This window comes from Schistocerca serialis, chromosome 9, assembly GCF_023864345.2.
Source record: "Schistocerca serialis cubense isolate TAMUIC-IGC-003099 chromosome 9, iqSchSeri2.2, whole genome shotgun sequence".
In the NCBI taxonomy this organism is placed as follows: Eukaryota; Metazoa; Arthropoda; class Insecta; order Orthoptera; family Acrididae; genus Schistocerca; species Schistocerca serialis.
In genome coordinates this window covers 343,147,821-343,172,670 of record NC_064646.1, presented here as the reverse complement: position 1 = coordinate 343,172,670, position 24,850 = coordinate 343,147,821, and the positions used below count along the sequence as shown (strand labels likewise).

Genomic DNA, 24,850 nt, shown 5'->3' with positions numbered 1-24,850 from the left:
CAGGAAACTGCATTTTTATGTCATTTCAGAGAAAACATGTTTTCTGCCATACTAATATCATTTTACTTCCAATGCAGGTTTTAAATAAAAGGGAAAACTGTTGTGGGCTGAATGAAGCTGATGTTCGTGCTCTCATTTCTGATGTGAAGAGTGCAATACAGTACCTTCACACCATGAAGATTACACACCGAGATTTGAAACCGGAGAATATCGTACTTCAACAAAAGGAAAAAAAGGTATGCAGATGAACTGGAAATAATCTTAATATGTTTTATTCGAAGATGGTTAGAATTGTGAAAATTTGTGAAAAGTTTGTCTTAAGTAATAAAAATTGACACACACACACACACACACACACACACACACACACACACACACACACACACACATATACACACACACTCATATTCGAATGTACTTTTTGTCTCAGGAAGTAAAGATGTTACAGGTAAAATTCCATATGTGCCTGAGACTTTAAACTTCAGGAAGCAGCCCTAACACAATACAAAATTTCAAAACTTTCTGTACACTCTTCTTGACACTGCCAAAACGACAGGACAAGTTATCAGCAACATGTAGAGATGTTCTGTAGTCTGCATATAAAGTAAATCTAATTAAAATGTCACACCACAGACTCTACAAACAGCCAATTCCTTACTCTGGAGACTGTGCCATGAGACAATTTTGCATTTCTAACCTTTTAAAGTTACTTTTTTTTTACCATCTGAGCAGCTAACATTGTGCTCCCCAAAGATAGGCCATTGGTTTGATGAAACTTGTTATATTGTGCCTCTGATGATTTCATTTCTCTTCAATTCATGCTTTCTGTGTTTAGCAGGGAGGTTATAATGTGAAGTGATGGGGCAGTTTACCACAGTGCACCTTCTCCATCATTGCCCAAGATTCTCCTCTGACTTTGTTTCCAGTGATGGAGCACTTATTTATCTTATTACTGTGAAATGAGAAGGATGTCCTGCATGTATTCAATAATTTTCTCTCTTACATACTTCTTTCTTGTAGTGTTTACTGCGCTCATGTAGTTGGAGCAGATGAGATACTTATTCCTCTTACAAGTCCTCTTCTGCTTCATTACATGGAAGAACATGTGTAGCACAGTGTCGTAGGTAATAAATTCGACTGGAAGGCGGACCCCAAAGGCACAACCAGAAAATATTATGAAGCAATTGTAGCACCTAATGAAATGTGCATATGTGAACTCAGTAGTAAAACTACACTTTTCATTTATAACAGAGAAATATTATTTGCTTAAAGCTGGGACAAGGAGGTTGAGGAAACACTGGTGACATTCATTGCTTCTGTTAACATGTTGATGAACAGCCAAACCTCGTATAGGTAACACACTGGAAAACTAGAGCACAGTGTTCTGTATCATAGTGTTCCCTTATACTAACATTCGAGCCACATCTGCAAACATTCATTGCAGTCCTGTTACTGAGAGGCATGACCACCTGTAAAAGCTGATAGGCCATGTATTAGATTTTCTACAACTGCTGCACATTTTTTTCATTTGACTTTAGTAACCTGTTTGAGTGATCACTGCCAAACTATGGCCAAATGGCTAGTTTAATCACCCAGTTGGTAGAGCATGCCGTTTACTACATGTTAAAATTTAATAGCTTTTTCACAGCCTGTGCTAGTGAAGATAATACAAAAGCTCTGTTATGGTAGCAGTAAAGCTGCGGGTATCATTGGACATCGCTTATTTTCACTCCCAAATTTCCTTACTGGTGAATCACTGTTATATTAAACTCCAGTAAAAAGTAAAACTGCTCTCAACCCAAAGGGTGGTATGAAATTCTACTTTGTTAGGCATGACCCAGTTGTAGTTGTGTCCTTGCCTTTCCTTGACTCTTGGGTGATCTACATTTTTTGCCAGAACTTAGAACCGCTGCGCAACTGTGCATTTTTCACTTTAACAGATAACTGCCAGATATGAAAGAAGCTATAAGTGACGGAAAAAAAGTATATCAACTGAGTATTGAGCCCCAAACCTGTATATTTGCAGACCATTCAATCACTGAGCCACATTAATTTCATTATCAAATCTGAAATTTCAGACGGAACTATTTACTGTGAAAACCCCATATGATGATCTGCAGCCTGATGTTAGTTTATATTTCAGATCTACTGTTCTACTATGAACAACACAGCTTTACATCAGCAACTAAATGCAAGATTTGATTTCATGATTTACTAAAAATCAATAATAGCAGTGGTATGAACAACACATACCAAAACAAGTGTGTATTGGAGTAGTAAGCAGAAAGTAACAGCTGTAATGCATAAATTTATAAGAAATAGATGGAGTTTTTGCACAATTGGTTATGGATGATTATATTGTGAGTCATTAATTGTTATATACAGCGATTAAATTGTGGAAATTTATCATATTTTTTTAAAGAGATTACACAGCAAAATATGTGTTGATTTTAATGGAAGAATTGCTTGGGCATTACAAGATGACAACTTCCGTAACTAATAAGCTTCTGTGAATTGTTATACTGCTATAAAACAGTTACTGCAGTAATAGTAATAATAATAATAATATAACCATTATTGCTGTATAACAAAGTTAATAATAATTGGAACTGGGTATCATATGCCAAACCTAAAATCAGAGGTTAGCATAAACAACCTAAGAAAATCCAGGGTGTACATAAAGTCCAGGAACACTTTCTATTATTTATTTCACAAGAACCAAACATTGCACAGATATCATACATCTGTCATTTTGAAGAGAAACCCTGAAAGTTTTTGTTTCATGTATACTGCCACAGCGTAGTTTGGTAATTTGCTGATAGTCAGCACTAGCCGCAAACATGGTGCATTCAGGTGCGGAGCGAGCTTTCTGTGTGTTGGAGTTCGACAAAAACAAGTGTGCTACAGCTGTTCAATGGATGTTTAGAACCAAGTACGTTAAGAAGCCACCAACAAAGAAGGCCATTTACCACTGGCACAACAAATTCGTTATGACGGGTACAAATTCGTTATGACGGGTTGCTTGTGCCTGGCAAAGAGAAGCGGACGTCCCAGAGTGAGCGAAGTGAATGTGGCACGCGTACAGGACACATTCATAAGGAGTCCAAAGAAATCAGTGCATTGTGTACCCCATGAACTCCAAATGGCTCCAATGGCAGTGTGGAAAATCCTGCGACAGAAGCTAGTGCAGAAGTCAGTGATGAAGACAAAGACAAGCGTTTTGAGTTTTGTTCGCAGTTGCAATAATTGATTGAGGATGGAGATGGCGTTGTTGATCACTTAATTTTTAGCGCTAAGCCTTTTTTTCACACTAATGGGAAAGTGAACATGCATAATTGTCGAAGCTTGAGTACAAAGCATCCACATGAATGCATTGAATTTGACCGTGATTCCCCAAAGGGAAATGTTTTTTGTGCCTTGTCACATCGAAAACTGTACAGGCCATTCTCCTTCACTGAGAGCACCGTCACTGGATATTCCTACATGGACATGTTGCAATGGCTGATGCCTCAAATGCAATCAGACTCTCTGTTCATCTTCCAGCAGGATGGGGCAACACCCCATTTTCGTCGTGAAGTTCATGGATACCTGAGCACGGAGCTGCCACATCGATGGATCAACCGTGCTACAGAAGGGGACAGCTGTTTCATGAAATGGCCACCCAATCACCATATCTCACTCCATGTGACTTTCTTCAGTGGGGACACATTAAAGATCTGGTGTATGTACCACCTCTACCACATGATGTAGAAGAGCTCTGGGAGAGAATACGGGAAGCGACTGCCACAGTCGACGATGCCATGCTGGGATGGGTATGGCAAGAATTCGATTACTGTTTTGACGTCTGCCGAGTCACTCATGGTTCTCATGTCAAATGTTCGTAAAAATACTTTCAGAGTGTCTCTTCAAAATGCAATATGTATGATATCTGTACAGTGTTTAGTTCTTATGCAATAGATAATTGAAAGTGTTCCCAGACTTAATGTAACCCTGTACACAAATAAAAAAAAAAAAGTTTTGCATCACTGCGGTTCCCAGAACTCCTGAAGATAGATGTTGACTGTGAATATTATATCACAGACACAGTCCCTTTGACTGTACAGAGATGTCACTAAACCCACCCAAAGATGTAATCAACCATGCATTAGCAGCGCTTAATAGATGGAGGGGGTCCAACAGCCGATCAGTTCGTCATTCCACCAGGAAGGAGGTACACAGCTCGTGTTGCCTGTAGTTCAACCGTGCCTAGATGGTCAGTACCGCGGTTTGATCATGTCCGCATTGTTACTTTGTGCCATGAAGGGCTCGCAACAAGGGAAGTGTCCAGGCGTCTCAGAGTGAACCAAAGCGATGTTGTTCAGACAAGGAGGAGATACAGAGAGAGAGAGAGGAACTGTTGATGACATGCCTTGCTCAGGCCGCCCAAGGGTTACTACTGCAGTGGATGGCTGGTACCTACGGATTATGGCTTTGAGAAACCCTGACAGCAATGCCACCATATTGAGTGGTGCTTTTCATGCAGCCACAGGGCATTGTCATGACTCAAACTGTGCGCAATAGGCTGCATGATGTGCAACTTCACTCCCATCGTCCGTGGGTACGTCCATCTTTGCAACTACAACACCATGCAGCGTGGTACAGATGGGCCCAACAACATGCTGCATGGACCACTCAGGATTGGCATCATATTCTCTTAACTGATGAGTGTCATATTTGCCTTCAACCAGACACTTGTCGGAGAGTATAAGTTCCAGAACTCTCAGAACCAAGGTGATGCAAAACTTTTTTTTGATGTGTGTATAATACTCAGTACTTTTTAAAATGTCAGTTCCAATAAAATTTAACAGGAGGCAACTCAGTCAGGCTGAATGCCTTTGACACACTGTCCAGTGAATGTAGCAAGGTAGAGGTTCCCTGATACTTTGGGGTGGCATTATGTGGGGCCGACATAGGCACCTGGTGGTCATGGAAGGCACCGTAAAGGCTGTACGAAACGTGAATGCCATTCTTCGACCGATAGTGCAACAATATCGACAGCATATTGGCGAGGCATTTGTCTTCATGGATGACAATTCATGCACACCTTGTGAATGAATGACTTCCTTCAGGATAACATTACTCGACTAAAGTGGCCAGCATGTTCTTCAGACATGAACACTATCAAACATGCCTGGGATAGATTGAAAAGGGCTGTTTATGGGTGGCATGACCCACCAACCACTCTGAGGGATCTGCGCTGAATTGTCGTTGAGGAGAGGAACAATCTGGACCAACAGTGCCTTGATGAACTTGTGGATCGTATGCCACGATTAATACAGGCATGCATCAATGCAAGAGGATGTGCTACTGGGTATTAGGGGTACCAGTGTGTACAGCAATTTGGACCACCACCTCTGAAGGTCTTGCTGTATGGTGGTACAACACGCAATGTGTGGTTTTGATGAGTAATAAAAAGGGCAGAAATGATGTTTATGTTGATCTATATTCCAATTTTCTGTATAGGTTCCGGAGCTCTCAGAACCGAGGTGATGCAAAACTTATTTTGATGTGTGTATAATACTCAGCACTTTTTTTAAATGTCAGTTCCAATAAAATTTAACAGATTGCTTAAGATGCTTTGGAAATATAGGGTGTCTCACGAAAGATGCTCAGGAGATGTCCGTGCATCACATGGCATGGCCAAAGGCGCCTGTCACTGCATCCGCTGGCCACCGCCGCATCCAAATCTTGGACTCTAATCTGCCAATCATCAGCTGTGTGTGCACTTCTCTGCGTTAAGCATAAACAATGTTGCCATCAGATTAACTTGAGCTTACCTTTACTTACTGTAGGTGCTCAGAGTGATGTCTCTCTGTGGTAACAGCAGCCTGACATGTGAACATATTTGTAAACACTCGGGAAATTTTGGCTGCTGAAATCAGGAAAATGACTAGCCAAACCTTGTCTTCCAACTCTTTGAGTGTATGGGGCTTGGTTATATACACCTTGTCTTTTAACATCCCGCAAAGATAAAAATCACACAGATTTAGATCTGAGGAATGAGGAGGCCAGTCAACTTTTGTATTATCAAAAACACTCTGTATTGCTGTCATAAAAGCATTAGCGATGTGTAGTCTTGCATTGTTCTGCATGAAATAACATTACAGCTTTTTGTTAGGTGTTAATTCTCAGAAAAAAGGGGGGGGATGTATTGTTCACCTATCTGTTAGAGCATATTGTTTCATGAAAAAGATAGGTCCAGTAATTCGGCTTGCACTAATTGCACCCCACACTCCTGTTTTCACATCAAGCAGAAATTTTTGGTGTAATTCATGTGGATTTTTGGAGCTCCTGTGTCAATTATTCTGAAAATTTACGTATCCTGAGAAGTATAGCCATGCTTCATCAGCAAAAAAGCATCTCGCATCTACGAATCGTTGGGAATGTGAATAGCAGGAAATTTTGGTATGAATTCAAGCTGACATTCCACATATGATTGTTTTTGCATAGTTCAGTACAAGAAACATTCATTGAGCCTTGGTGTATATCATACCGAAAGGAAACTCGACAGGAAACTTAAAACAAAACACCTGAACACTCAGTCGCACATTATAGATGACAACCGGGCCCAGCAACGTCAAACAAGTGCGGAAAGTGCCGGACTTGGCACAGTTACAGTAATTATATCCAGCAACAATATTTGAAGGAATTAAACTGGACAAAAGAAAAAGAAAACACCAGTACACTCAGTCACACAGTGTGGAGAGCAGGTGCAAACTTTTGGTGTCGAAGAACTGTGCATAGCAACAAGTGGCAGACACAGGGACAATAGACAGCAAACACACCTCGTGACCTGTGGATCCCTCCCTAGTGTCTTTTGTGAGACACACATCATATGAAAAGAGGCTAGTCTGGCTAATATTCAAGCCTTTTATTCAGTCACAAATGGACTTTCCAATACACGCTGCTACAGGTCTTAATATAGAAACACCATTGGTGGTAGCAAACTTTGGAGTTGATAATATCAAAGAGTTGATTTACTTTTCCTATTTTTATTTACTAATGACGTGTGGCATAATATTATAGGGCAAACTTCTATGAGGAAGAAAATGTTTCTACGTCTACATCTGCATCTGTACTCTACAAACCAGCACAAAGTGCATGCAAGAGGGTGCGTTTCATTGTACTAGTTACTAGGATTCAGACTAACCATTGACCATTCATATTGTCCTTCTCTGTATACACCCAATATCTCCTGTTAATCGCCGGCCGGAGGGGCCATGCGGTTCTAGGCGCTACAGTCGCAGGTTCAAATCCTGCCTCGGGCATGGATGTGTGTGATGTTCTTAGGTTAGTTAGGTTTAATTAGTTCTAAGTTCTAGGCGACTGATGACCTCAGAAGTTAAGTCGAATAGTGCTCAGAGCCATTTTGAACCCTGTTAATCCTATATGGTATGGGTCCCATACACTTGAGCAATATCCTACAATGGGTCGCATGAGTGATTTGTTAGAAATATCCTTAGTAGATTGATTGCACTTCCCCGGTATGAAGTCTACCACCTGCTTTACTCACAACTGAGCCTGTGTGATAAAGCCATTTCATATCCATACAAAGAATTACATGTAGGTTCTTTTGTGTGAGTTGAGCAGTTCCAGCAGTGATTCATTGACATTATAATCACAGCATTCTACAGTATTTTCATTTTGTGAAGTGCAGAATTTTACATTTCTGAACATTTAAAACAAGTTGCCAGTCTTCTCACCACTTTGAAATCCTATAAAGATCCGACAGAATATTTATGCAGCTTCCTTCAGACAGTGCTTCATTATAGGTAACTCATCATTTGCAAAAAGCTCGATTTTACTATTAACGTTGTCTGCAAGGTTATTAATGTATAACATGAGCAGGGAGGGCCCAATACACTTCTCTGGGGCACACCCAAAGTTACTTCTACATCTGTTCCACAGAAATGTGTAGTAAGAATTTGTGTTGTCTGCTCTTGTAGACAACTGTGACATCACCGTAGAGACATTCTGATGGAGCATAAGTTTTTGTGTATCTCCATTTTCAAATGGTATTGTTTTTGAGTGTGCAAAGTATTATGGTCTGTTATGTGCTTGCTACTTTTCTAGCGAATATTGTTTTGCTTGACAAATGTTGAAACAATATTGGCCACTAAACTCTAGATTTTGGCCATTGTATCTTGAAAAATGATACTGTTTAATGCACTTGGGTATCAGTGCAAGCAGTAGGATATAATAAGTGTTGGTACTGTGGTGGTAAGCTTAGAACATGTTCTCTTTGAGTATTGCATATTGAATTTGAAAAAATATGTTGCTAGGTCTATCTCTAAGGAATATATTGAAACCAAGCAGTAAATATCTCAATGGCTTGGAGATAAAATTCATAATTCCTTAGCCTGTTATAGTAGTGTAGGTGAAAAGGTACAAATTAACTACTTAATTACTTTAACAGGCATTAACAGACACTTTTCTAAGTATACTAAAATATCTCTCTCTCTCTCTCTCTCTCTCTCTCTCTCTCTCTGTGTGTGTGTGTGTGTGTGTGTGTGTGTGTGTGTGTGTGTGTGTGTGTGTGTGTGTGCGTGTGCGCGTGCGCGTGGGCGTTAAATGCGAAGTTTTGGTTCTTATTAACAGTGTATTACTGAGAATCTGTAAGCACATACTATCTACTTTTATGTATTGGTTATCAAAGAAAGAAACTGTTGCTTGTGTGTGAGATTTGTGTTAAAAAAGTGCATTAACAACTTGAACAGTCATTTTTTGGAAACAGAAGAGTTGACTGGACAGTTAAAAGCGATGGAGAGAGATGTGTAATTAAATTATAATTTATTGCTGAAGTTGGTCTCTGCTTCTGTTCATCTTGGGGCAGATTTTATTTCCTAAAATGTGACACTTTAATTTAAAATACAACTTTATTATGGTTACTGAAAACTGGTCTGAATTCCACTAACTGTGAGACTGAAACACAAGTGCAGGTTTTTAATTTATTAATGCAACTGCGAGTGAGCTAAGATTTCACAAATCAAATTTATTGAGCTCACAACACATGTTATTGGTTTCTGGTGATCAACACGAGCTATTATGCAGCAGTAAATGATATGACTAGAGCCACATTGGTGGATAAAAATGCATCATAAATTTAATAAATTAATAAACTAACTGGAAAACAGCAGGCTGTTCACAGCTACAAATTATGATAAAATATTGTCACTCAAGGCTAGCTGACACACTGATGTATTGTCCTGCACTTTGATTAGATATGGAATTCAAATAATGATTACACTAACTGCTGCGGCACACTGCAAAATTATGAGAGCCCAAACTGATCCCAAATAATCTGTGACTGCACCATAAACTAAGTCAAAGACTGCACAATATTCATCCTGGTCCACACGAAATGCAGCATATGTTCAGACACCTAAGTCACAGCTAAACCACTCCTCGAAACAATCATCTCTGACCTCATACTTACTAAGCTGCGACTGACAGACAGACAGACCCCGACAGACAAACTATCACTTATGGACATGTTATGAGGAACCTGGCTGCAGCCCTTTCAAAGCCTAGGTCACCCCCTCCAAGTACTAACCCCTTCTCTCATTCTCATCATCTCCCTCCCATGAAAAGTGGTCCCAGTGATGTCATGCAAGTCCTTCATGTGATCGCTAATCCCTTCTCAAATTCTCAGCATCTCCCTCCTGTGAAAAGTGCTCCCAGTGACATCACGCAAGTCCCTCATGTGATCAGCAATATTTACAACTTTTTATACATATATTTAATTGAAATGCTGCCCGTAAATCTGAGTTTAATTATTCGAAGTTTTAACTTTCTTTGGCATCTGTGTTATTTAGCTTACAATTGCAGATTTTGTCTCATCTTTTCATTGCTGTAGTCAAAATTTACGTATGTTTGGTAGAATTCAAACTGTGGGCCAAACTATGTAAATTTAGCATCAAACAATAAAAATGATAAATAAAAAATAATAATCTTGTAATCTAAATTGTGTGTAGTTACTAGTGCTTGCTTCCAACACATACTGTCATGCTCCCAGTGTATCTGTCTTTGTCTAAGTTAAGCTGAATTTAATTAATTTCCAATTAAATTGATTCATCTTAATTACTAGTGTTATGGATAACGTGATTATTTTAATTGATGTGTCTCATCAAAAGCAACAAACCTATTGCTCAGCCTCTGTGGACATTATGTATAAATTATCAAGTGCACACATTGTAGCTAAACTTTTTTATCTATGTAACTTCTTTTCCATATAGCACTCAGGCGATATCTTTATTTCATTAGATGCATAATTAAACCATCTTTCGTATAATACTTTGTGTGTCTCAGTGCATAGTATAGTTTGCACTTCATGTGTGTAAATATGAACAGTACTTTTATACTCCATAGCTGCAACAGCTTGCTAATGTCACGGGTTTGCTTAAAACCCACAAGTGCTTTGTCTGAAACTATGCGCACAGACTTTGTGACGACCAAGCGGCCCCACTGCTGTAAAGCTTCCAGCAAAGCACAATAGGTCCTCGACCAGTAGACAGAAAGAAGCTGTACAGGCATGTAATTCAAATACTGCTCTCGGCTAAACTGCATTCCGATAAGCCTACACAGATATGCGTTACAAGCTGTTATGGGTGCAGCTTTGTTTGTGAGAGATGAGGAAACTGAGGACCTCAAGAAACATTAAAGACAATGAAGTCTGATTCATAGAAAAATGATTGCATATATGAAACAAGTTAAGGTTGAGGGCAATGTCATATCTAGCTATTATTAAATGAAACTTTCTGTCAGTAGTGACACACACACACACACACACACACACACACACACACACACACACACACACTATTCAATGAAGTCTGTCACACTAGAGCTGGTACTATGTATATTCAGAAAGGAAAAACATCTTATATGGGGCACAGAAGATAACATCAAGACTAAGGGCTCTTTCTCTGAAAGCATACAATTATTTGAGATGACAGAAGTAAACTTTGCCATGCTGTTCAGAACTCCAAAAATAGATTAAGCTACTTCAGTGTACCTTGCAAATTTTAGAAGAGGCTACAAACTTAATTGGTGCTACAACAGAATTAATTAAAACCTTCAAGCAGGTATAAGTTCTTACCTTCAGTGAAATAATTTTGAGAGTCGAATATGTTTGATCCATCTGATGCGAACTTGGTCTGTGTCAAAATCGTCAGGATGAAAATCTTCAGGTGGTGATAATCCTTGTCTTAATTGATACACGGAAGCAGTCAGTATATCATGACTTCGACATGATGATAACTTACAAGCTCACAGAATAAATAATAAAAGAAACAAAAGAAGCTGGACTCCACATTGTAGCTGTTGCTTGCTACGTGGGGCCAAAAAACTGACAGTATGGAAGTAACCTGTACAAAAAAAAAGTTTTTCAAATCTTTGCGTACCCTACATGCTGTAACAGGAATTTAATGGTTTTACGTGACATTGCGAAGGCCTTGGTTTGTGCGATGGAATGACTATGGCAAAGGAAGTAATACATGAGCTGCTGGATAATCAGAAAGGTGATCTTCAATTACTTATTGTGTATTAATGTGCACCTGAATGTTACTGCATGTGTAAACCAAAATGTGAGATCATTTACAAAGTTACTTTCACACTGCATGGCACAAACTGTAAAGTACATACTGAAAAGAGAAACTGAAAGTAACGATGTTGATCTGTAAATGATACATTCAAGATGTTGCATTTGAGATATTCCCCGAGAATCAGAAAATTTTTAGAAGATTTTTGAAAGTTTTTTCCATGTATGCATATAGGAAGAACGGTGTGTTTCCCACCGTTTTGTATAGGACGGCTCATTGATCTCACTAGTGATATAAGAAACATGAGAGAGACACACATGTTGACTCTTGGACTGAACCAAGATGTCACATAGACTTACTATTTCCACATTCCACTGCAGTTCTAAACTGTTCCAGTCAATACAGGTTACAAAAATGCCCTTTACAGTCATACATTGATATAGATGTGAAATCATCATACAATACTACCGAAGAAGGAAACAAAGAAAACTTGCTTGTGAATATTGGCTTCAAAAGTTTAAAATGTCCTATGTGCCTTATAATGTATTAAAATATCTCGCATGTTACATTGCTTTCAAATGCGTGTACATTGACAGTTCACAGATAGATAAAACATTAAACCGTATGTTTGCTACAAAAGATTGGATTGCTGTGATTTTGTGAAGGTGGTCTGTCATCTCCATTGCCTGACTGGCAGACTCAGTGGCAGAAGTTGGAAATGTTTTCTCCAGTTTCCAAAGAGAAATAATTTCGAAGTGCAAAAAGATGATGGAAGCACTGACATTCATCATGCAATCTCATTTCAACCAAAAATGACATTTCCCTTTATCCGAGGACAAGAATTTGTGATAATTATTGTAAATAGTAAAGATACACAACTAAGAGGGATGCTAAAGCTGACTGTGCAGTTTTCTTCTGTTTGATCGGTTTCCATTTTTAGCCCTGAACTGTGTAATGCCTTCAAATTCAGCAGTTAGCAGTCATTTGAAAATGCACCAGAGCAGAGAGCATGATTTCTTCACTATCCATGCAAGAAAATACCCAGGAACAATGTTGCAGTCACCACTTAGTGCATAGGAGAATGTAAGTTATTGACACTGCTGTCCATCCAGTGACATCAAGGAATGCTGGACAATAGTAGTGTGTTAGCCTGGGTCTGACCTATCTGTTAAATTTCTACCTACCTTAGGGCATCCTGACAATTGCTGCGCAATGCATATACTCTCTTATGAAGTCTGATGTCAACAGTAAATCACAGTTTTAAAACAACAGTCACATTCATAAACATAAAATCTTCTTTAAATTGTGCTCCACAGCTTTTATATGTTGATCATTTTCTTCATGTAGGGTACCTCAGCCATATATTTATTAAGGATAATTTGAAGTTTTCCACCTCAGTCATTTTTCACAAGTATTTAATTAATTACTTTGTGAATGATTGGCCAATTTGTGCCATGCAGCCCATTTTTAAGTGCAGTTGATTAGAAGTGTTGTACAGTCGTCCTGTTATGAAATGGTGGATGTAGCTGATAGAAAAGTGAACACATAATGTGCATGTTATAGGACACTATATATGTTCACTGTCGTTATTCAACAGCAAGATGACTATTACTGGACACAAAAAGCTTTCTGGTTTTAATTCTGGCACATGCCATGTGCTATATATGACCAGCTATATATGGCGTTTGATGACGGGATAACTGTAGAATACTTCAATACCTACTGCACTTGAAAATAAGTTGTAAGGCCGAAATTGACCAATTGTGCAAAATGTAATAAAGCGGATACTTGGGATAAACAGGTGATGTGAAAAACTCCAAACATGTCCTTTAACTTCTATATGTTGAATGAAAGACAGTTTTTAATACCATTAAGTACTGTTAAATAAAAAATTCTGCTGCAATTAGTTAGGATTTTGTGTTGAGATCTGGCAGATGTTACAGTTCAAATTGGTATGCTGTTCCTTTAAAGATTCACTGCTCTTGTCAGTTGTCCAAATTTGGACTTCAAGATTAAGAATTAATTATGGTTTACTTGATTAAGATCATTTTCTCTGTGATTTTACTATTAAGAGGAAAGCGACTATAATACTGAGACTATTTTAACTGTGGCACAAGTATGGTGGTGGAATTTTAACAGTATGCCTCAGTAAGTTAAGGATGGTTGTAGTATACTGTTCTGTTGGAAATTCAAATATAAGTATCACATTTAAAAACTCTGTCTGCATGATTGTGCTAGTAAACAACTGGCAATATTTTGTTACATTTGTGATGTTGCATTTCCTGTTGTTTATTGACCTGGCAAAGGTAAATCCATTATATGACTGTTAGATTAATCAGTCGCAAAATGCGTGTTTAGTCCAACCTGAAGTGACTGTATTTGGGTCTCATTATTACTACTGCTTTATTATTATTATTATTATTATTATGTCCTTTTTCAGATTGTGTATAAGCTGATTGACTTGGGGTATGCCAAAGAGCTTGAACAAAGCAGCTTATGTACTTCTTTCGTTGGCACCCTACAGTATCTGGCCCCTGAGCTCTTCACAAACAAGCCGTAAGTTTTTTTGTAGATATACTGCAGTTCTTTTGCATGCTTTGTGTGCAGGTCAAAACTTTTGCTACATGCTAACATTAGTATTATACTTTTCCAGGTTTTGTAGTGTCAGACATTTATTTATAGATTTCTGTTTTCTAAATTCTAAATCTGTGTCATTTGTGGGATTCAAATAAAGGTTGCTTCCAAAATATGTATGATAACTATATGGCATCACTTATTAGACAGTAAAACTTTTGTGCTCTGCGGTCAGTGAGAGCCAAAACAGTCATCTACATCTGTACTGTGCGGTGCATGGGAGAGGCTGTGCTCTATTGTATCAGCTATTTGTGTTTCTTCATGTTCGATTCACATATGGAATGTGCAAAGAATGATTACCTCTGTGGCGCTGTAATTAAGCTAATTTTGTTCTTATGATACTTATGTGAGCGATACATAGGTTGTTATATATTCCTAGAGTCATCATTTAAAGCCAGTTCTTGAAATTTTGTTAGTAGACTTTCTTGGGATTGTTTATGTCTATCTTCAAGAGTCTGCCAGTTCAGTTTCCTCAGCATCTCTGTGACTCTCTCCCATGGATCAAACAAACCTTTGACCATTTGTGTTGCTCTTCTCTGTATATGTTCAATATCCCCTGTTAAACCTATTTGGCATGAGTCCCACACACTTGACCAGTATTCTAGGATAGTTCACAAGAGAGATGTGTAAGCAATTTCTTTTGTAGACGTGTAGCACTTCTGTAGTATTCTACCAATAAAGTGAAATCTACCACCTACTTTATCTGCAACCAAGCCTTTGTGGTCATTCCATTTCATATCCCTACAAAGTGTTACAGCCAGGTATTTGTAAGAGTGGGCCGCTTCCTGCCTCTCATTGATATTATAGTCATAGGATGCTACCTTTTTTTTGTGAAATGCATACTTTTACATTTCTGAAAATTTAAAGCATTTTGCTAATTCTTGTGCCACTTTGGAATGTCATTGAGACATGTCTGAATATTTATGCAGCTTCTTGCAGGGAGCACTTCATTATAGATAAGTATATCATCTGTAAAAAACCCGAGTTTACTATTAATATTGTCTGCAAGGTCATTAATATACAACATGAACAGCAAGAGACCCAAAACACTTCCCTGGAGCACACCTGAAGTTCCATCTACATCTGACTCTCCATCCAAGATAACATGTTGCATCCTCCCTAAAAAAAGAATCCTCAATATCCAAAGCTTTCAGTACGTCATGTGAGAAAAGCATGAGATGGGTTTCCCATGATCGATGTTTTCTGAATCCGTGCTGATTGGCATACTTGAGCTCGGGATATGTTTTAAGATTCTACAAAAAATGGTTGTCAAAGATATTGGACGGTAGTTCTGTGCACCTCGTTACTACCTTTTTGTGTGATCCGTGCTTTGTTTGAACTACTGGGCATGGTTTTTTGCTCAAGGAATCTATGAAAACTTATAGTTAGGAGAGGGGTTAACTCAGCTGTAAATTCAGTATAGAATCTGGTAGGATACATTGAGCCCTGGAGATTTGTTCAGTTTTAATTATTTCAGCTGTGTCTCAACACACTTAGTTCACTCATACTCTGCTCAGCTGAACATTATGACCACCTTCCAAATATCCAATATTTCTATCTTTGTCGTGAATAACAGCAGTGACACACATTGGCATGGGAACAATAAGGCCTTGTTAAGTCACTGGAGGGAGTTCGCACCACATCTGCTCACATAAGTCATCTAATTCCTGTAAGTTGCAGGTAGGGTAGGGTGATAAGCTCTGATGCCACATTTGTGCACATTTAAGATGATTCAATCAGGTTCAGATCTGGTGAGTTGGGAGACCAGAACATCAATTGGAACTCACCACTGTGTTCCTCGAACCATTCCATTCCATTGCATTCCTGGCCTTAACACATTGCCTTGTTGAATAATGCCATTGCCATCAGGAAATGTGATCGTCGTTGTCTGCAACCAGTGCGCAGTACTTCTTGGCATTCATGGTGCCTTGCACGAGCTCCACGGCACCCATGGATGGCCACTTGAATGTTCCCCAGAGCATAATGGAGCTGCCACCAGCTTGTCTCTGTCCCACAGCATGGGTGTTAAGGAGCTGTTCCCTTGGAAGACAATGGATTTGTGCCCCCCCATCAGCATGGTGAAGAAGGTATCAGGATTCATCACACCATGCAGCACTCTGCCACTATGCCAACGTCCAATGACGATAGTCACGTGGCCTTTGCGGTCATAGTTGCCGATGTCGTGGTGTTAACATTGGAACATGCATGGGTCATCACCCATGGGGACCTGTCGTTAGGAATGCTCGGTACACTGTGTATTGAGACACACTTGTACTCTACCCAGCTTTAAAAGTATGATGTTAGTTGTGCAACAGTTTTCCTACTTTACCAGTCTGCCCAGCCTATGACGTCCAACATCTGTAATGAGGGACAGTTTTCCAACCCCATGACGTCTGGACACAGTTTCACTTTGGTCTCGCTACATGCTGAAGATACTCACCACAGCACTCCTGAACACCTGAAAAGTTGTGTAATAGTCCGAAATGTTTGTGCCAAGCCTCCAGACCAACACGGTGTGCCCTCAGTCAAACTCAGATAGATCACCCCCCCTTCCCCATTCTACACATGGAAAGCACGCTCACTGATACTACAGGCGCTGTGCTTGTGTCTAACTAGCAGTCATTCCTTGCCAGGTGACGCTGCTATTTCCTGAAGGGTTTATATAATTAGTAGATGAATGGTCATTATGTTCTGGCTGATCAGTGTATTTTCAGTTGGTGTCGTCGTCGTCATCATAGTCTAAAGACTGGTTTGGTGCTGCTTTATCGTGCACAGTCTGTGATGAAACAAGCTGGGACATTTTTACTTCCCCTCTTGTTTTGTCATTTAATTAACATTAACATATGTGAGTATAATCTGCATCTTCATAAAAGAGAAAAATTGGCTCTCAGTTTTAAAGAACATAACACCAGATCTAATTTTGTGCTTAGTTTTAGGTATATAATTGATTTTCTAATTTATTTCAACTATTCCTAGTTAGTATCTTTTGTTATAGGGTGAAATCAGTTATTGTTTCATAACTTAAATTCTATTGTTGACGTGCAAACAAAAATAAAATCTGTACTATTTATAAACATTTGGAGAACAACTAATAGTATTCTTAAAGAATCTATTTGGCTCTATTTGAAAACATGTTACCAAAACCAGATTTTTATTAATTCCAAAGTAATTAACAGTTTTGTCAAAAGTATTGTTTGCATAATGATGTTTGTTAATTTCATCATTTAAACAAATAATTTGGCTTAACCACTGTAGTAGAAGAAACTATTAAAAAGAACCAATTTTTCGATGTATTCAGTTAATCAAATGAGTTAAGTTTTAATTGTAATTTCTGTAAATTTAACTTCAAACAATGTGTAGTTTCAGTACCTATTATTGTGAGGATATATAAGGTCCCAGTTTTTGGTCCCGAGACAGTCAGTCCATGGACGAGTTTCAGACGAGAATCCTGTGTTGGTTAGAATGACGACAGTGCTTCAACTTAATTGTGAAATAAATGTTTCACAATTAGGTCCTTTGTTAAAACAATTACTGTGTCTGCTCCATATGTACCTTTCTATTCTTCTAGAATGGTAAACTTTGTGATTAGGTTTTTACTGTTCATAGATGTTCAACAGGAAACTATTGTAGCAGTATGTGGATGTTCACCTGCAACCTATTAATGAGACGTATCGGAAGTCCTATTAATGAGGCATATCGAAAGTTAAACAATAGTGCACTGACTATATATAACTTTGTATTATTGAGGGATTGTAAACAGTGCAAGTAAACTACTATGAAATGCAACTGTGCACCATTCGGCTACATCATTTATAGTAGACAGTACAGCACTTCCACCCCCATTTTTTTTCAGCCAGTACATTGATACTAAGGACAACAAATGAAGAAGCAAAACAGGGAACATTGTCACAAGTCCTCTTCATCTCTGAATAACTACTACAAGCTACATCCTTTTGTATCCGTGTACTGTATATATCTCATGGTCTCCATCTATGATATTTACTTCCCCATACTTCCCTCCAATACTAAATTGGGATCCCTTGACATCTCAGAATGTGTCCTGTCAGCTGTTCTTTTAGTCAAGTTGTGTGACAAATTTCTTTTCTTCCCAGTTCTGTTCAGTATCTCCTTATTAGTTAAGAGATGTACCCATGTTTTTTTCCATAGCTAATCTACCTTCTATAACCTCTTTATCTTGACCATCATCACTTATTTTGTTGCCCAAAATAGCAAAACTGATCTATTACTCTAAGTGTCACATTTCATAATCTAATTCCCCTAGCTTCACCTGATTTAATTCGACTAAATTCAATTATCCTTGTTTTGCTTTTGTTGATGTTCATTAGGGATAGGCTACAACTCTGTCTCACTAACTACTCAACCACTGCTTCTCTTTAAAGCACATCAACTCATATAACTGCCTTCTGGTTTCTGTACAAGTTGTAAACTGCCTTTCACTCTTTGTATTTTACCCCTGCTACCTTTGGAATGTCAAGGACAGTATTCCAGTCAACATTGCAAAAGCTGTCTCTAAGTCTTCAAATGCTATAAACGCCTTTCCATAACCTATCTCTAGGAGATGCTGAAGGATCAGTATTGCCTTGCACGCTCCTACATATGTCCAGAATTGAAACTGATCTTCCCGGAAGTCAGCTTCTACCAGCTTTTCCATTCTTCTGTAAAGAATTTATTTCACAACCATGACTTATTGATCTGATTGTTTGGTAATATTCACAGCTGTGAGTATCTGCTTTCTTTGGAATTGGAGTTATTGAATTATTCTTAAAGTCTGAGGGTATTTCACTGGTCTCATATATCTTGCACACCAGGTGGAATAGTTTTGTCATGGCTGGCTCTGCCAAGGATATCAGTAGTTCTGACAGAATGTTGTCTTGCCCAAGGGTCTTGTTTTGAATTAGATCTTTCAGTGCTCTGTCAAGTTGTTCTCACAGTATCATATCTCCCATCTCATCTTCATCTATGTCCCCTTCCTTTTCTATAATACTGCCTTCAAGTTCATTTCCATTGTATAGCCCCTCTGTGTACTCCTTCCACCTTTCAGCTTTCCCTTTGCTTAGTACTGGTTTTCCATCTTAGCTCTTGATGTTAATATATAGTTGCTTCCCTTTTTCCACAGGCCTCTTTGATTGTCTTACAGGTTGTATCTATCTTTCCTCTAGTTATATATGCTTCTAAATTCTTACATTTATCCTCTAGCCATTTATGCTTAGCCATTTTACACTTTCTGTCAGTCGCATTTTGAGATGTTGTATTCCCTTTTGCCTGCTTCATTCATGGCATTTTTATATTTTCTCCTTTCATCAATTAAATCCACTAACTTTGGTGATACCCAAGGATATATATGCCTCCTGTTTTTACACATTTGAACCTCTGCTGCCAAAACTACTCATCTCTCAAAACTACCCATTTGTCTTCCACTGTATTCCTTGCTCTCATTTCAGTCAATCATTGACTAATGCTCCCTCTGAAACTCTCAACCACCTCTCATTCTTTCAATTTATCTGTTCCCATATCCTTGCTTCCACGCTTTTTTGTAGTTTTCTTAGTTATCTGCAGTTCATAATCAATAAATTGTGGTTAGAGTCCACATCTGCCACTGGAAATGTCTTACTGTTTAAAACATAGTTCCAAAATCTCTGTCTTTCCATTACGCAATCAATCTGAAAGTGTCCAGTGTCTCTAGGTCTCTTCCATGAATGCAGCCTTCTTTCTTAAACCTTTCTGTGGTAACAAGGATTAAATTGTGGCAATTTTCTTGTGTTTTCCTTTCATAAAGGAACATTTGAAAATGGAGTTAAGCATTTTAGCTTCTGCTTTGCGACCTTCACAAGTGACAGGACATGAACCTTGGTGCCACTAACAGCCTTTACACAAAACCAAAATTTCTTTTGTGAAAGATAATTTGACAGTATTTGCTATGGTAGTTATTGAAGGGTCCACACATTGCTCCCTTGACAGCCAAACACATTTCATTCAGCTTGTCTCTATCTAAAGCCCTATGCTTTCTTTTACACCTATTATACGGTAGTTTCTGTTTCTTCAGAAGTTTCTTTATAGTGACTGTATACCATGCAGGGTCCCTCCCATTATGAACTGTTCTACTGGGAACGTGTCTACATAGTGTGTAGTCAACTACCCTTTTAAACTTGAGCCATAGTTTCTCACTGTGCTCCTGTCCTGTGCTGAAAGTTTTAAGTTCTCATTGAGATATGACTCTACCACTTTTTATCTACTCCACTGAACATATATATCTTTCTACTTGTTTTAGTTTTTCTTTGTATTTTGATAATCATCACTCCCTGTTAGGCTGGTTCCTTTGAAAAAGCATTACTGATTTCATGCTTCCCTCTTTTCCAGTCTAAACTTATGCTCCATCTATAATGATGTTGCTATCAGTGTAATCATGTCTGTGTTATGCATGAAATTCATATTGAGTTGACCACAAATGAAAAGAACAACTAAACAAACATCTGTTGTAGATCTCCATAGCCAATGATGATACATTCATAAGTCTGTAAACCTGGCACTTGAGCTTTATCTAAAATGCGTGAAGCAGTACAGTTATTAGAACACTGGGCTTGTTGTTGGGAGTAACAAGCTACGGATTCCCATCTAGCCGTCCAGATACAGGCTTTTGCCAAATCATACACTGTGAAGACGTAGGCTTTTTTTTTACGTTTTCCATTCTTCTCAAATATCGGCCAGATGCAACTGTTTGTGAGGTCTCACCACACCAGTCCCACAGAAACTCATGTTTTCTTTAGGAGACTATGATACAACCTTTTGCTTCCTTAATGACGTTAATTTATTGACTATGTATGGAGGTACAAGTGTGATCAATTTGTATGTGATTATGTAATAATTCATTGCTAATATTGTTTGGATACATACCCAAGTTTTTAGTTTGAGATGGTCATTGTAGTTCAGTGATTACCTGTGAAAACCAACTGTGCACCTGTTGGCTATATCATTTCCCGTAGTCAGTGTTGAAATTACAAATCTCATTTTTCAGCCAGTGTAGCAATGCAGTGCATCAACACCGAGGACAATCAACAAAGAAATAAAGCAGGTGAATGTCACAAGTGTGTAGCTAGTAGGTGGCAGATGTGTTGTATTATTACTGCTTAGTTTTTGAAAATGGGAAAAAATGGGTTTAGTTGCATAAACTTCAAAGCATTAACAATGAAAATCAGATGTCTGTATTGTTGAGAATGATTTAGAGGTTCATTTGTTTCTTTGATTAATAATACACTGAATTTATTTTAATGTCCCAAGACCACTACAAGGAACTAACTGTATATTACAGTTGTGTTGTTGTTGTGTTCAGTCCAGAGACTGATTTGATGCTCCATCCTGTGCAAGCTGTTTCATCTCTAAGTAGCTATTGCAACCTACATCCTTTTGAATCTGCTTCGTGTATTCATCTCTTGGTCTCCCTCTATAATTTTTACTCTCCATGCTGCCCTCCAATACTAAACTGGTGATCCCTTGATGCCTCAGAACATGTCCTACCAACCGATCCCTTCTTTTTGTCAAGTTGTCCCACAAACTCCTCTTCTCCCCAATTCTATTCAGTACCTCCTCATTAGTTACTTGATCTACCCATCTAATCTTCAGCATTCTTCTGTAGCACCACAATTTGAAAGCATCTATTCTCTTTTTGTCTGAACTAGTTATCGTCCATGTTTCATTTCCATATATGGCTACACTCCATACAAATACTTTCAGAAAAGACTTCTTGACACTTAAATCTATATTCGATGTCAACAGATTTCTCTTCTTCAAAACCCCTTTCCTTGCCATTGCCAGTCTACATTTTATATCCTCTCTACTTCGACCATCGTGAGATATTTTGCTCCCCAAATAGCAAAACTCTTACTACTTTAAGCATCTCATTTCCTAATCTAATTCCTGCAGCATCACCCGATTTAATTCGACTACATTCCATTATCCTCATTTTGCTTTTGTTGGTGTTCGTCTTATATCCTCCTTTCAAGACACTGTCCATTCCATCCAACTGCTCTTTCAAGCCCTTTGCTGTCTCTGACAGAATTACGTCATCGGCTGTAGTTTCCCCTTGCTTTCAGCCGTTTGCAGTACCAGCACAGCAAGGCCATTTTGGTTAGCATTACAAGGCCAGATCAGTCAACCATCCAGACTGTTGCCTCTGCAACTACTGAAAAGGCTGCTGCCCCTCTTCAGGAACCACACATTTGTCTGGCCTTTCAACAGATAATCCTCTATTGTGGTTCCACCTACGGTACGGCTATCTGTATCGCTGAGGCACGCAAGCCTCCCCACCAACGGTAAGGCCCGTGGTTCATGAGGGGATATATGATGAATATCAACAAAAGCAAAACAAGGATAATGGAATGTAGTCTAATAAATCACGTGATGCCAAGGGAATTAGATTAGGAAATGAGACACTTAACATAGTAGATGACTTTTGCTATTTGGGGAGCAAAATGACTGATGATGGTTGAAGTAGAGGGGATATAAAATGTAGACTGGAAATGGCAAGGAAAAGGTTTTTTAAGAAGAGAAATCTGTTGACATCGAATATAGATTTAAGTGTCAAGAAGTCTTTTCTGAAAGTATTTGTATGGAGTGTAGCCATGTATGGAAATGAAACATGGACGATAACTAGTTCAGACAAAAAGAGAATAGATGCTTTCAAAATGTGGTGCTACAGAAGAATGCTGAAGATTAGATGGGTAGATCAAGTAACTAATGAGGAGGTACTGAATAGAATTGGGGAGAAGAGGAGTTTGTGACACAACTTGACTAGAAGAAGGGATCGGTTGGTAGGACATGTTCTGAGGCATCAAGGGATCACCAATTTAGTATTGGAAGGCAGCGTGGAGGGTAAAAATTATAGAAGGAGACCAAGAGATGAATACACTAAGCAGATTCAGAAGGATGTAGGTTGCAGTAAGTACTGGGAGATGAAGAAGCTTACAGAGGATAGAGTAGCATGGAGAGCTGCATCAAACCAGTCTCAGGACTGAAGGCCACAACAACAACATCCTCCTTTCAAGACACTGTCCATTCCGCTCAATTGCTTTTCTAGGTCCTTTGCTGTCTCTGACAGAATTACAATGTCATCGGCAAACCTCAAAGTTTGGATATTAATTCCTACTCCAAATTTTTCTTTTGTTTTCTTTACTGCTTGCTCAATGTATAGGTTGAATAACATCGGGAATAGGTTACAACCCTTTCTCATTCCCTTCCCAACCACTGCTTTGCTTTTATGCCCCTTTGACTCTTATAACTACCATCTGATTTCCATACCAATTATAAATAGTATTTTGCTCCCTGTATTTGATCCCTGCCACCTTCAGAATTTGAAAGAGAGTATTCCAATCAACATTGTCAAAAGCCTTCTCTAAGTCTACAGATGCTAGAAATGTAGGTTTACCTTTCCTTAATCTATCTCCTGAGATAAGTCATAGGGTCAGTATCGCCTCACGTGTTCCAACATTTCTACAGAATCCAAACTGATCCTCCCCGAGGTTGGCTTCTACCAGTTTTTCCATTTGTCTGTAAAGAATTCGTGTTAGTATTTTGCAGTCATGACTTATTAAACTCATAGTTTGGTAATTTTCACACCTGTCTTCAACTCCTTTTTTGGGGATTGGAATTAGGATATTCCTCTTGAAGTCTGAGGGTATTTTGCCTATCTCATACATCTTGCTCACCAGATGGTAGCTTTTTGTCAGGGCAGGCTCTCCCAAGGCTATCAGTAGCTCTAATCGAATGTTATCTGCTCCTGGGGCCTTGTATCGATTTAGCTCTTTCAGTTCGCTGTCAAATTCTTCACGAATTATCATATCTTCCATTTCATCTTCATTTGCATCCTCTTCCATTTCCGTAATATCGCCCTTGTATAGAATCTCTATATACTCCATCCACCTTTCAGCTTTCCCTTCTTTGCTTGGAACTGGTTCTCCATCTGAGCTCTTGATACTCATACAGGTGGTTCTCTTTTCTCCAAAGGTCTCTTTAATTTTTGTGTGGTCAGTATCTATCTTACCCCTAGTGATATATGCCTCTACATCCTTACATTTACCCTCTAGCCATCCCTGTTTAGCCATTTTGCACTTCTTATCAATCTCATTTTTGAGATGTTTGTATTTTTGCTTACTTCATTTACTGCATTTTTATGTTTTCTTTTTTTGCCAATTAAGTTCAATATCTCTTCTGTTACCCATGGATTTCTGCTAGCCCTCATTGTTTTACCTACGTGGTCCTCTCCTGCCTTTGCAATTTCATCTTTCAAAGCTACCCATTCTTCTTTTACTGTATTTCTTTACCCTGTTCTTCTGAACCGTTTCCTAATGCTCTCTCTCTGAAACACTCTACAATCTCTGGTTCTTTCAGTTTATCCAGATCCTATCTCCTTAAATTCCCACCTTTTTGCACTTTCTTCAGTTTTAATCTACAGTTCATAACCAATAGATTGTGGTCAGATTTCCCATCTGCCCCTGGAAATGTCTTAAAATTTAAAACCTGGAGCCTAAATCTCTGTCTTGCCATTCTATAATCTATCTGAAATCTTCCATTGTCTCCAGGCCCCTTCCACATGTACAACCTTCTTTCATGATTTTTAAACCAGT

At 38.6% G+C, this 24,850-nt stretch overlaps 1 protein-coding gene across 4 annotated transcripts in view; it reads left to right on the top strand.

Annotated features, from left to right (window-relative positions):
* LOC126419922 (inhibitor of nuclear factor kappa-B kinase subunit alpha) overlaps window positions 1-24,850 on the top strand; it is a 176,749-nt gene that overhangs the window by 42,296 nt on the left and 109,603 nt on the right. For all 4 annotated transcript variants that reach the window (XM_050087209.1, XM_050087207.1, XM_050087208.1 and 1 more), the window contains exons 4-5: window positions 78-236; window positions 14,020-14,135. In XM_050087209.1, the coding sequence (XP_049943166.1) occupies window positions 78-236; window positions 14,020-14,135 (275 nt within the window). The remainder of the gene's footprint in view (window positions 1-77; window positions 237-14,019; window positions 14,136-24,850) is intronic.